At 35.1% G+C, this 14,443-nt stretch overlaps 1 protein-coding gene across 1 annotated transcript in view; it reads left to right on the forward strand.

Annotated features, from left to right (window-relative positions):
* LOC139169117 (ankyrin repeat domain-containing protein 26-like) overlaps nucleotides 1-14,443 on the forward strand; it is a 44,790-nt gene that overhangs the window by 6,991 nt on the left and 23,356 nt on the right. The window contains exons 2-4 of the mRNA XM_070754936.1: nucleotides 786-920; nucleotides 4,884-4,990; nucleotides 7,574-7,714. Coding sequence (XP_070611037.1) covers nucleotides 786-920; nucleotides 4,884-4,990; nucleotides 7,574-7,714 — 383 coding nt within the window. The remainder of the gene's footprint in view (nucleotides 1-785; nucleotides 921-4,883; nucleotides 4,991-7,573; nucleotides 7,715-14,443) is intronic.

Here is a 14,443-nt window from a genome sequence, read left to right on the forward strand (position 1 = left end):
ATTTATTTATACTTTATAGGATGTTTTGACATAGCCAGCAGTGGTTGGATTCCTAGGTATTTTCCCATCCCAACATTAATTTTCATCTACTAAAGAAAGCATCTGTAAGTCCTCTGGGAAGGTCTCAAATGGTAATCAGATGACCCCAAACACTGCTACCATTGTAAATACATGCCAGTTGCCAAGCACCTAAACTCTGATTCCATGATGATGAGGATACTTGAATAGTTGTACAAGTGTAATTTCCTTTTTTTCAGTGTTGTCAATAACTTTGAACTAAATGAATGGTTCTATGTCAAGGACTATCTGTGTCTGAAGATTGCTGATTAGGAAGCTGGGAACAGCAGCTATTGATATAACTGAACCACATGATACCACTTCATTATCAAGGCAGAATCATCAAATACAATTTAGATTGCATAAGAACATAGCTCAAATATTGACGTTTCCACAGAAAGCAATACATTAATAGCTTTGTATGCTTCAGTATAAATGATTTAAATAATAATTTATGACTAAAAGTGTAGTCTTTAAATGCAGACTGAGATATTGGTGAGTTCATGTCTCCTGGTAGTGATACCAGGATAGTCATAACTCTTAATATTAAATAGATTTATTAGAAATACTATTTTGTGAGCTATCAAATCATGATTTGATGTGGCATCTAATTAAGTCAATTTCCATTTGTAAATTTTCTTAGTAAAATGAAATGTTAATATAAGAGAAATGAAGGACATTTTGATTTAGAATATAATTATGTTTAATTCTACTTGTTTCATTTATAGCTTTATTGAGTATTACTAATGATCTGGATGACTTAACTCCATCTTCAGATTCAACTACAGATGATATTGAGTCATTTTCTTCCATTCATAAGGAAACTATAGTGCTGAAAGAAGAACTTAGTTTAGATTGTAACGGTGAGCACATTTGTGGTCGTTCAAGCATAAATGTTTTCTTATGAATACAAAATAGTGTTTCTTGGATAGCTGCTATTTTATCAAGGTTTTTGTCTCACCTTTCAGATATATAATGAAAAAGAGTCAACCAGTAAAAATCCCAGCATTCTTAGCCAGTATGACTATTAGCTGTACTGGTTGAAAATAATAATTGTTGTAGAACCCATTTTAGAATTTGAATGTTCATTTGCACTGAGTATTAGTTGTCATTTTCATAAGCAAGAGGAAATATTTTTCAACTATCAAAGAAAAAACAAGAAAGTCCAGCTGCCTCTTTAAAAAGCACCATGACCTGGATGACTGAGAATCTCCATATCAAAGAGGATATTGAAAATAATAATAGAGTTTCCTTGTTTTAATAGTAGAAGGGGAGTTATGTGGCTTACAGGTATATCTTCTAATTCACATAATTTATCATAGACTTTAAAATTGTAGTTCCTTGAATGAATGTAATTGGAATTAATCCTATTTAATAGGAATTCCCCTTTTAAAAAGATTTAAAGAACTGTAGTTAGAAAACTCTTGAATTTATCTTCATCAGTTTTAACAGATTAATCAAAAACAGAAGCAGGAATTGGTTTGTTGGTTTGTTTGTTTGTTTGTTTTTATGCCACCCTTCTCCTTAGACTAAGGGCGGCTTACAACATGTTAGCAATAGCACTTTTTTTAACAGAACCAGCATATTGCCCCCACAATCCGGGTCCTCATTTTACCCACCTCAGAAGGATGGAAGACTGAGTCACTTATCTATCCAAAATAATACATCAAAATGCTAAGCACACATACCTATTTGATATTTGGTAGTTGAATTTATAATTCCCATACATGCTTCTCTAAAATTAAATCATTAATCTCTTTATGCCAGTATTCTGTAAAAGCTTTTAAAAGTTATTACAATTTGTTCTTTTTCACATTAGTTAATAAGAGAAGGTCATTAATAATTCTGATTTAGGACATGAATTAAGCAGGCTTTGATTTAGTGTGAGCTGAAGAATGATGTTTTCAAACAGAATGCAATCAGCCTTTAGAGATACACATGCTCAGAAAAGATAATGTAGTTATATTTTAAGAACAATGGATAATATAATTTATTAAAAGTGAAATTATGTTGTAATTTGGAAACTAATGCCCAATGGCAATTAATATAGCAGACAGTAAAGCAAAGCGTTAGGGAACTGGTTATTTTTAAGTGCTTATTAAAAACATAATTATAGCTGCTGCCCTAATCAGTGGGATGTGCAGAAGGCATTAATATGAGAACATATATTCTGGAATTCTCTGACAAAATATACTTCCACAGAATGCTAGATTTGCCTCAAAATTACATGGTCGAAAAGAAGTTTTGCTTTGTCTGAAGCCAAGCAATCGATATTAAGATCGCAATTTTGTAAATCTTTAATTGGCACAAATAAAATTTTGTGCATCTTGCCTTTTCTCCAGTTTGTGGCTGATAAAAAAGGTTTTACAGAAACTGTTATTCTGTATAATGTTGCCAAGAAGTATTTTTCGTACCCTTAATCTGAATCCTGCTGGTGGAAAGATATAACACTGTCAGTAGTAGATCTGAAAAACAAATCCCTTTGAAATGGAGGAAGTAGAGTTTATAATAGGTGTTCTGGCAGTGCAAGTTCTCTGTGCATCACTACTAGTTTTTCACCCAGAAGTGATAGTTAGACTGTTGTCATGGCTGATAACCATTGATCATCATGACTTCCATGAATTGGTCCAGCCTGTTTTTGGAAACAAGTCAGTCTGGTAGCCAACGCCATATTATATGGCTGTAAATAGTTCAGTTCAATGTTGTGTTGCGTAAAAATAGTATTTTCTTTTATTTGTCCTCATCTTTTCAGCATTCAATTTCATTGAATAATCTCTGTTTCTAGTATTTTGGGAACCAGAAATTAGCTTCTCTTTGTCTGCTTGTGTGCCCAATTGATTTACATAAGAATGTTATATTGACATCTCCCTTTTGGTGTCATTTCTTGTTATCCATAGTATGGTGCAGGCCTTTTTTTACGAGAAATGTACTGTAATTTTTGCACTATAAGATGCTCTGGACTATAAGGCACACATTAGTTTTAGAAGGGTGCGGGAAATCTTCCTCTGCCTCCCAGTATCTGTCCAGTATTTATCTGACTAGTATCCTTGTAGGAAACAGCAAACAGCCTAGTCAGCTTCAGCATGTTATCGTGACCCAGCACATGGATCGTCAGGGCTCCGTTCCGTTGTGCCCTTTATCAGTCAGCTGAGCTGAGCTGCTGCCGCCGCCAGGGGGCATTGGTGTCTTTGCTGCCAAGCAGCTGATTGGTGGTTGGATTGCCCACTGGAATACCAGTGATCAGTTGTTCTAGGTGGCGGGGATCGCTGTTTGCTGCCACTGTCCATTCGCCACTAGCAAATGGCAGTGGTGATAGGCAGTGGCGGCGATTCCTGCCACCTAGTGCAAAGATTTAATCAGCCAAGGAATATGAGCAGTAAAGAAAATACTCCTCTTTTTATCCCAGCTGCTCTATGATGTCCATTCTATAATAATACCATATTCTCGATGAAACTTTTATTCTGGCAGATAGATAGATCCAATATGACCTAGTTAGGGACTTATACCAAGTGACATAACCATGATAATAAGACAAGATAAGAGGCTTTTGTGATTTTCTTAGTACATGGCAAGTATAATACTATTGAGAATGACAAGTATTCTCTTACAATGTAGTTCACCAAAATTACAAGTTGTATTTAAGAAAAACATTAGAGGAGCTAAAAGTAGGAAAATTTAAGGCACAATGAGATTATGGAAGATATATAGATATAGATACACACAGAGAGAGAGAAATAGACAAAAGATGGAAGATAGATAGATAGATAGATAGATAGATAGATAGATAGATAGATAGATAGATAGATAGATAGATAGATATGTGTGTGTGCGCACACACCTTAATTGATATCTTTTGATAGGTATAAATGCAAGGAACTCCTTGTTATACTTGCTTTGCTAAGGAGGAATCCTAGTGATTTGATTTGTTGCTTTTTCAAGGTTTTTTTTGGAAGGTAGTAGAATATTTAGAAATTGTATATTATGTGGAAAAAATAATAATCATAGAACTGAACAGGAATATTTCTGAGTTTGCTACAAATCATTTCCACCCATTATATAAACATTTGATCTGCTATTTAACCACATTTCTTTCAGATATTCAGAAGCTAAAAATTAAGTAGGCATTTCATTGTAATTCTTTTTTTCCTTTTAGAAAAGTTAGAATTAAAAATTAAACATTTTTAAATTTGAAAATACAGGTCTTTTATGCATTTTGCTTATAATCAGGAAAAAGCTTTGAGAGCAAAAAAAAAAAATTAGTGACCTCATAATTACCTAGAGATATTGTGTTATTTATGATGTCAGCTGAAGCAAGGAGATTGGATATGCTAATAATGTAATAAGCAGTTTTGCAGATTTTATCCATGTTGTAATGTTTTCTCTCAAACAATAGCAGGGCATAATCTGCGCAAATTCAAATTTAACAATTTTTTGTCCGTTTCTTCTTTTGATATTGAAGAAAAAGCAAATTTGAGGATCTTTTGCTTAATATAACTAAGTGAGCAATAACTAAGAGCAGCACAATGAAGAATATGCAGGAGGCTCAAAATCATATGGGCAACATTAAATCAAATTACTAAAAATGATGAATTGTTCAGATTATATATAGAAATATCATAATTGGGAAGCTATGGAGGATAAGGCAAACCATGGATATCCTGATGTTTATACAATGAAAAGTTCTGATCAGCCTAACCAGGAATTGATCTCTTCATTCTCCAGCCCTTCTTTGGAAAACTCTAATAATCCTTTGGTCAGAAGAAACATTCCTAATAAAAATCAGGGAAGCTTGGTTCCTAGCTTTTTCTTTTCCGTCTCTCCTGTAGAAGAAAATAATTTAAAGAAGGTGAATTTGCCACCAAGTACATCAGATGCAGGTTTTACCAAAACCCCTCAAGAATTACTAAATCTTGTGAATGCTGTTCGACAAATGGTAAGCTTGTTCTTAAATCAATATACAATATTTTATTTTATTTTTTATGTTTTATTTATACAGTTTTAATAAACAAAAACTCAATATCTTCATGGACAGAGTGTTGTGTGAATACAGTTAATTTTGAACAACAACAACAACAACAACAACAACAATAATAATAATAATAATAATAATAATAATAATAAAATTGATGATAATCACATAGTAGTAGTAGCTTATCCAAACTTTCATTATAAAGTTAACCATTCTCTTAAACTTTTAAGTTTCTAACTTCTGTATCAATTAACTAACCACTGGTAAAACAAGTTCCATGTTAAAAAGTATTCTGCTTCTTGCTTCTCCTTTGTTTTAAGTGTTGATCTACCCATCTCTGCAAATTAAAAAAAATAAAAAATACCGTATTACACTTTCATCTGTAGGGAACTCTTCATTTTTCCACTGTTGTGCAAAAACAATTCACACTCCTGTTAATATTAAAATTAATTAATTAATTAATTGATTGATTGATTGATTGATTGATTAATTAAAATCAATGTTAAAAATGTATTCCCTTTATTGTACTACACTGGTAAAATACCCAACAAAAATATTTCTGGTTTTAAATCAATATTATTATTATTATTATTATTATTATTATTATTATTATTATTAATTAGATTTGTATGCAGCCCCTCTCCGAAGACTCGGGGCAGCTCACAACAATAATCAAAAACAATATAACATTGCAACAAATCTAATATTAAAAGAGAACAATATATAAAACCCTGACAATTTAAACCATGCAACACATACATACCAAAAAAAATAAAAGCCTGGGGGAGATGTCTCAATTCCCCCATGCCTGGCGATATAGGTAGGCCTTGAGTAATTTGCGAAAGACAAGGAGGATGGGAACCACTCTAATCTCTGGGGGGAGTTGATTCCAGAGGGCCGGGACCACCACAGAGAAGGCTCTTCCCCTGGGGCCCGCCAAACGACATTGTTTGGTTGACGGGACCTGGAGAAGGCCAACTCTGTGGGACCTTATCAGCCACTGGGATTCGTGCGGTAGAAGGCGGTTCCGGAGGTATTCTGGTCCACTGCCATGTAGAGCTTTGAAGGTCATTACCAACACTTTGAATTGTGACCGGAAACTGATCGGCAGCTAGTGCAGGCCGCGGAGTGTTGTAGAAATGTGGGCGAATCTGGGAAGCCCCACAATAGCTCTCACGGCCACATTCTGCATAATGTGAAGTTTCCAAACACTTTTCAAAGGTAGCCCCATGTAGAGAGCATTGCAGTAATCAAACATCGAGGTGAGGAGGGCATGAGTGACTGTGAGCAATGACTCCCTGTCCAAGTAGGGCCGCAACTGGTGCACCAGGTGAACCTGAGCAAATGCCCTCCTCGCCACATCCGAAAGATGGTGTTCCAATGTTAGCTGTGGATCGAGGAGGATGCCCAAGTTGCGAACCCTCTCTGAGGGGGTCAACAATTCCCCCCCCCAGGGTAATGGATGGACAGATGGAATTGTCCTTGGGAGGCAAAACCCACAGTCACTCTGTCTTGTCTGGGTTGAGTTTGAGCTTGTTGACACCCATCCAGACCCCAACAGCCTCCAGGCACTGGCACATCACTTCCATTGCTTCGTTGACTGGACATGGGGTGGAGATATATAACTGGGTATCATCAGCATATTGATGATACCTCACCCCATGCCCCTGGATGATCTCACCCAGCGGTTTCATGTAGATATTAAATATGTTCTTTTATCATTTTTCTAACATGTATGTATGTATGTATTTTTGTCCAATATTGTTTTGTCTTTGGACATGTCCACCATATATGATAGTATGAATAACAGTATCTGATTACATTTTCAACAGTTGGCAGACACATTTTCAAACAACTTTGCCATTTTTGCTGGTGTTAAATGCCACCTGTAAAACATTTTATATAGATTTTCCTTATAGGCAGTTGATATTTATAATTTGTAACCCACAGTTTCTGCCATTTATCTAATACTGTAGTACTGTGATGATAAATCTATGGCAAATGGCACCACGAGGTGTTGCCCTGTGTGAGGTTCAGAGCACATGCGTTTCTTGCCCAGCTTATTTTCAGTTTGGGGGAAGGTCGTGTTTTTTCATCTAAATGCTACCTAAAATTGAAACTAATATTTCAGAAAATGTAATATTAATCCTCATCAATTTCTCAATTATTTAGTTTTATCTAAATTTTTAGCATGAATCAATTATTTGATAGTTAGAAAACTGTTCCTAACGAACCTGCATCAGGACTAACATATTGCTGCCAAATGGACTGTTTGGTAACAGTATTTCTAATGTTCCTAGTAATTACTTTACATGTTTAACTATTAGTGTTAGAGATTTTTTTATTTAGTTGCTCAATTGTCAGGGCAACACCTCGTGGCGCCATATGCCATAGATTTATCTATTTAATGTGTATTGTATTCTCTGATATAATACAACTTCTATTCCTTATAGTTGTGGCTGTATACACAGGTACAGTCTGTGAGATCTGACAGATCATAACAAAGTGGTCAGATTATTATTTTACTACAAGGCTAATATTTTATAGGTTGAAGAAGAACGTAATGAAACACAGAGACAACTTTGTCAAAATGCCAGAGCCATACAAGAAGATATTTTAAATAACCAATTCTGGAGGCAGAAGGAATTGGAAGAAGAATCAAAAAAAGTAGCAACTAAACACTCAGAGGTAGCCGCTTTGGCAAATATTTTAAATATTTATTTGTTTATTTTATTGTATTGTATTTATATACCGCTCACTCCAAAAGGACTCTGAGCGGCTAATGATCAGAATAATCTAACAATAATAAAAACAGTTAAAATCTAATAATAAAAATCAATAATAACAATAATATTAAAATATATATATACTTACAGTCAGCCTAATTCCAGGCCTGTGGGAAAAGCCAAGTCTTAATATATAAAACTGTTTTCCATTTCATAGAACTGCATTATTGACAAATTCTATTTAAATGATAATTATTTAGGGATTTTGCCCTTATATTTATATATTTGTATGCATGAATGGGAGAGAGGAAATGGTAAACTACCTGCATATTTTAAGTAAGTAAGGGCATACTTTTATAAATCAGTAATGATGTAGACTTAAAACTTGTGATTCAGGAAGAATCAGTATTAATTAGCAAAGTACCATTTATACATTTGTTTATGCATAAGATCTTCCTTTACCTATTTTGACTATGATGTATTTTAGAGAAAAATATTTTTTGGACTTCCGGTTTGACGCTGTGGCGAAGCAGGGCAGCTTTCCTTGTTCGCCTGGGGTTGTTTCCTGCATTTTGGGACTTTCCTGGTAGCAGAAATAGCAATCATAGTTTGGAGGGACAGCAATTTAAAGGGGAACTACTGTAGCACCCCCGGAGGAAAGGCAATTCCTGGGGGGCAAGGGAAAACCCCTGTCAGAACCCAAAGGCATGGCAGCCCGACTTGACAGAGGAAACTGAAAGGAGACAGCCGTAGAGAGAAGCAAGGAGTGGATTTTTACAAAGTGGATTACAAAAAGAGAGATGCTTTGATCATTTGGTTTTCCTGGGATTTTTTTTAATTTTTTCTCTCAACATACATTCAAACAATACAGTACACCATCTAATTTTCCATGAACAAAATGCAGTATTTTGTTAGTAACTAACATCAATCATCAAAAAAATTGCAAAGATTTTTTTTTATTTTTATCATCCAGTTACATGCATTTTCTTTTAATTAAATTCCCTCCTTAATGTTCCTTCAAAAAATATAACACCAATCATATTTCTAACTGATTAACCATTATGTCATAGTGCTTCCTTCCTTTCTTTATTAATTTTTCTACAAACTAAGAAAACCTTGTACTGTATAACCAATCAGATGTTGACAAAAAGAAATTAAAAACAAAACATGACAAATAAACATACAAAAATTTCAGATTTCTTCCCCCTCTCTAAATAGTGCATTTACCTAATCCCAAATTTTAGAATTATTTCAGACCATATAACATTTAGCTGATTAATACTTATCTACCTTTCTTACTTAATTGTTAATCTTAAATTTCAGTCAATTTGAGAAAAAGGAAAAAAGGGGGAGAAAGTTTCTAAATAATCTATATTTTCAATCTGTTAAAAATAATTAATATCATTAATCTCCCCAACAATTCTAAATTCAATTCCACTTATACATTAATCTAAATCAGTATCTCCTATTACATATTTTATTATGGTCAGTACTAATAACTCTATTAATACATGTCATCAATTCCTAAATTCATATATCTAAATAAGAAAATAATTAAAATTAAAAAAAGAACAACCAAAAATATTCCAAACTCAATCAACCCTTCGCAAACTCCAATTTCTTTAATCTGAGCAGAACTTTGAATCAAACCCCTTTCTTTTTTCTTTTTCTTTTTTTTGTATCCCCTTTTAATCCCCTTTTCCATTTTATTCTTTCTATTTCTTATATTAACACCTTCAATTTTTGCAAGTATCAGCTGTTTATATTTTTCCAGGCAGTCGCTTTCAATATTGCATTATTTTTGAGTCTGGTCAACCCCTGGCTCCTAATCACATCCATTCAATTTTTGCTTTATGCTAGTTTCAATATATTCATAGTAAAGCATGCAAACAGCCCAATCATTGACTAAACAATTCTTAATGGTTTTTGCAATGTTATTTGTTAAAGTAACAGAATCATCCAATTTAATAACACATCCTTTAATCTGTCCGTTCTCCATCTTGCCAGTATATTGTTTTCCATATCCTCCTAGTTGTCCTGCAGAATCCTCTGCTCCACTTTTCTCTTTTGGGTTATTCGCTACCTTTGTTTCTCTTGTAATTCATGTACAGTCTCTCATTGATTCTCTAAATTCATTCATAATTTCTTGAATATCATTAAATATTTCTCTGATCTTCTGAATCTCCAATTTCTCCATGTCTGCAAAAATAACTTTTATATTTCCAGCTGTTTTTAAAAAAAGAAAATTCTCTTAAACAGCCTAGTCTGTTATGTCCACCAATTTCATGAGATGTAATGTAGCTTCAAGGATTTTTTTTTCTTTGAGAGTTTGTTCAAAGTTCAAGTCCAGCTCAGAGTTTACCACAATCAAAGCTTCTTCTTTTCTCACCTTTTCAAAGAATCTCTGTCCTCCAGTTAGGTTCTTTTTTTTCTTTTTCCAAGTCCAAATAACAGATGTTAATTGAGTAAGCAAATAATTCTCCCACCAACAAACTTTCTTCCAATAGATGGCAGCACCATTAGACCAAAAAAGGAAAAGAAAGAAACCTTAATTCTGATTTTAAAATGTTTAACCCAAATGGGGAAGGAAGGATTCCAAAATGTAAACAACTTAAGTTCTTTTAAATCAAATCTTAATCAGTCTAGGCATCTAAAAGCCATCACCTGGGTCTTGGCTGTCTCTTTCTAATCCAGTCAATAGAGATTGAACAGTTCCTGTACTAATTAGCTGCCTTGCTCAGCTTCTTTGTATCTCTTTCCTCTTATTCAAAAAGCAGTTCTATTTAAAAAAAGAAAAACTTTTGGCAAATTATTCATCACAGCTCACTATTTTTGTCCACTCAACCTCCTGCACAACTTTTCAAACTTCCTTTCTTCTTTCCAGATAACTTCCAACATAGTAACAACTCTCTTCCCAATACGTAGTCGAGCTGCGGCTATGGTGACCAAAGCCACCAGTGGAGGCTCCAGGCAGGCTATCCATGGAGTATGCCAACCCCAAAACAAACCCTCTGCCAAGTCCCCTTCTTCACGAAGTTTTGACTTCATTAGAAAGTTTCAAGAAAAGTGCCTGGTTCGTCTCCATTGGATTCCTTATTGTGGATTAGAGCGAGGTTCCAAGGACAGAGAGGCAGCCATTGAATCAGAAAGAGATTGCAAGGAGCTGGTGGACTGGGAATCCCCAGTAGACATTGGGACTAAAAGATTGTCAAGAAGAGAAGAGAGACCTGGATTGGAACTTGGGCAATGATGGGCTAGAGGGCTTTTGAAAGTGTGGATTGTATGTGGAAGTTTACGGTAAAGATTTTGGTGGGTGGACTCAGCCCCTGATTCAGCAAACCGGAAGGATAGTAAAAAAATGAAAAGATGTTTAATATTCTACATTATTAGTTTTGCCACCCTCACCATCCTTCTATCACCCTTTTCTTATTCTGTTATCTCTACTTATTTAAAACCTTCGTAAAAGCTCTTCAAAGACTGTGATTGATGTGGACTGGTTACAAAAGAACAAAAATTTAAATAGGAAAAGGTAAACTTGAAACCACTTAACGAAGTGTTATAAACTAGACTCACAATTGATTGGGTATAGATACTGTACTTTATTTATTATTGTGCTCTGGGAGTTTTGCAGCTACAAATTATAATCTTTCACTAATATCTAATTATTTAATATTTAATAATTAATTCTAATTTTACGTTGTTCTTTGATACTATTTCTTAAAATAACATATTATCAATTGACTTAAAGGACCTAATTGTATAACCAAAGATAGAGATTTATTTTATAGATTCTGATGTATTTAGATTATAGATTCTAACATAGACTTTATTTTATAGAATTTAGACTCTATTTTATAGAATTCTTAATTTGAATGATTGATCTACTTAGGACTCAGGATTTAGGATTGTTTTACCTTTTCTAACTAATTTCCCCCTTTTTTCTTTCTTTTTTTTTTTTTGTCTAATGAACTAGATACAGTGGTACCTCGAGATACGAGTTTAATTCGTTCCGGACCTGGGCTCTTAAGTCGAGCAGCTCTTATCTCGAACGACTTTTCCCCATAGGAATTAATGTAAATAATTTTAATTGGTTCCAGCCCTCAAAAAACTCACAAAGTTAGTCTAAATTATGCAGAAAGACATGTTTTTAATGAAGAAATGTACATGTACATATAAATGAATAATGAAGTTTCTTTCACTTAACTTGTAAACTTTCTTAAACTTTTAAATTTACATATGTTCAACTTCTCTGCCACCCAATCCTGTAGGACAGAGGTCCCCAACCCTTTTTGCACCAGGGACCGGCTTTAAGCGATCAAGAGAGGAATGGGTGAATGAATGGACGGAGGGTGGGAAGGAAGGAAGGAAAGAGGGAAGGGACAGGAACAGAGGAAGGAAGCAAGGAAACTTATGAAAGGGGAGAGTAAGAGAGGAATGAGTGAAGGGAGGGAGGGAGGGAAGGAGGTGGGAAGGAGAAAGAAAAGAAGAAATAGAGGAATGGAAGGTAAAAGAGAGAAAGAAAAAGAGCAAGCAAGAAAGAAAGAAAGCAAGAAAGAAAGAAAGGGGGAAGGGACAGGAACAGAGGAAGGAAGCAAGGAAACTTATGAAAGGGGAGAGTAAGAGAGGAATGAGTGAAGGGAGGGAGGGAAGAAGGTGGGAAGGAGAAAGAAAAGAAGAAATAGAGGAAGGGAAGGTAAAAGAGAGAAAGAAAAAGAGCAAGAAAGCAAGAAAGCAAGAAAGAAAGAAAGAAAGAAAAAAAGAAAGAAAGAAAGAAAGGGGGAAGGGACAGGAACAGAGGAAGGAAGCAAGGAAACTTATGAAAGGGGAGAGTAAGAGAGGAATGAGTGAAGGGAGGGAGGGAAGAAGGTGGGAAGGAGAAAGAAAAGAAGAAATAGAGGAAGGGAAGGTAAAAGAGAGAAAGAAAAAGAGCAAGAAAGAAAGAAAGAAAGAAAGAAAGAAAGAAAGAAAGAAAGAAAGAAAGAAAGAAAGAAAGAAAGGGGGAAGGGACAGGAACAGAGGAAGGAAGCAAGGAAACTTATGAAAGGGGAGAGTAAGAGAGGAACGAGTGAAGGGAGGGAGGGAAGAAGGTGGGAAGGAGAAAGAAAAGAAGAAATAGAGGAAGGGAAGGTAAAAGAGAGAAAGAAAAAGAGCAAGAAAGAAAGCAAGAAAGCAAGAAAGAAAGAAAGGGGGAAGGGACAGGAACAGAGGAAGGAAGCAAGGAAACTTATGAAAGGGGAGAGTAAGAGAGGAATGAGTGAAGGGAGGGAGGGAGGGAAGAAGGTGGGAAGGAGAAAGAAAAGAAGAAATAGAAGGGAAGGTAAAAGAGAGAAAGAAAAAGAGCAAGAAAGAAAGCTGCAAGCACCCCCCCGAGCCCCCCAGGCCGGCTGCAACCTTTTAAAACACGCGCGCCGCTTCGCAGCTGTCTCCTGAAGCCAAACGCGGAAGTTAGCGTTTGGCTTCAGGAGACAGCTCCTTGGCGCTTGTATCTCGAATTTGGGCTTGTAAGTAGAACAAAAATATCTCTCCCCTTCCAGCTCTTATCTCGAGTTGCTCTTAAGTAGAGCAGCTCTTATGTCGGGGTTCCACTGTAATTCTTGTACTGAAATTCATTCTTTCTAGAAATTCATTAGTTACTGTAGAAAAGAAACATTTATAAGTACTAATTGTTGGACAAGTCTCAGGAGGAGCTTTTATAGTCTTACTCTGTATTTTACAGTCTCATATCATGAAAATTCATAAGACTTGCTAAAAGTAGTCCTTTTTTCTTAGAGAGAGGAACTCCTTTCCCCAAACTCTAGACTACTTCATTGGAACGTATATGGTTAACAGGTTCCACCTTTGGAAATGTTAGAAAATGTTGACCTTTACTCAAACGACCCTCTCCAAAGTTGTAAAAAAGACTACAACATTACCTTCACTTGCGAGCCTTCAAATCAATGAACCCCTAAAGGCACAACCACGAACCCCCAAGCTCACTCGATAACCTTAGCTTCCCTACAAGAACTTATGCTTCAGATAACAATCAATCAATAGGAACTACGAAATGATGACAGGTAATCTGGGAAAGATAAGGGAAGATATCAAAAAAATGGATGAAAGGGTCAGGAGAATGGACAATAAAATTGAACTAATTCAAGAAACACTGTAGTACCATGATGATAAACCTATGGCATGTGGAACCATATCAGAGGGCACACGAGATGTTGACCTATGTCAGGTTAAGATCACATGCTTGTGTTGGCCAGCTTATTTCCAGCCTTGGAGAAGGTTGTGTTTTTTCATTTAAATTCTACCTAAAATTGAAACTAATACTTCAGAAAATGTAACATTAGCCCTTATCAATTCCTCAATTACTTACTTTTACCCAAATTTTTAGCATGAATCAATTATTTGATTGTTAAGAAAATTGTTCCTAACGAACCAGTATAGAACAGCACCAGGTCTAAAGTGACTAGAGAAATTCAAATCCATTTTTTTTTCAGCTGTGGATAATTACTAACATATTGCTGCCAAAAGGACTGTTTGGTAACAGTGTTTCTAATGTTCCTAGTAATTACTTTACATGTGTAACTATTAGTGTTAGAGATTTTTTCATTTAGTTGCTCAATTGTCAGTATCTATTTAACGTATCTTGTATTCTATGATACAATACAACTTATATTCCTTATAGGTTGTGGCTGTATACACAGGC

Source organism: Erythrolamprus reginae, chromosome 6, assembly GCF_031021105.1.
Source record: "Erythrolamprus reginae isolate rEryReg1 chromosome 6, rEryReg1.hap1, whole genome shotgun sequence".
NCBI lineage: Eukaryota > Metazoa > Chordata > Lepidosauria > Squamata > Dipsadidae > Erythrolamprus > Erythrolamprus reginae.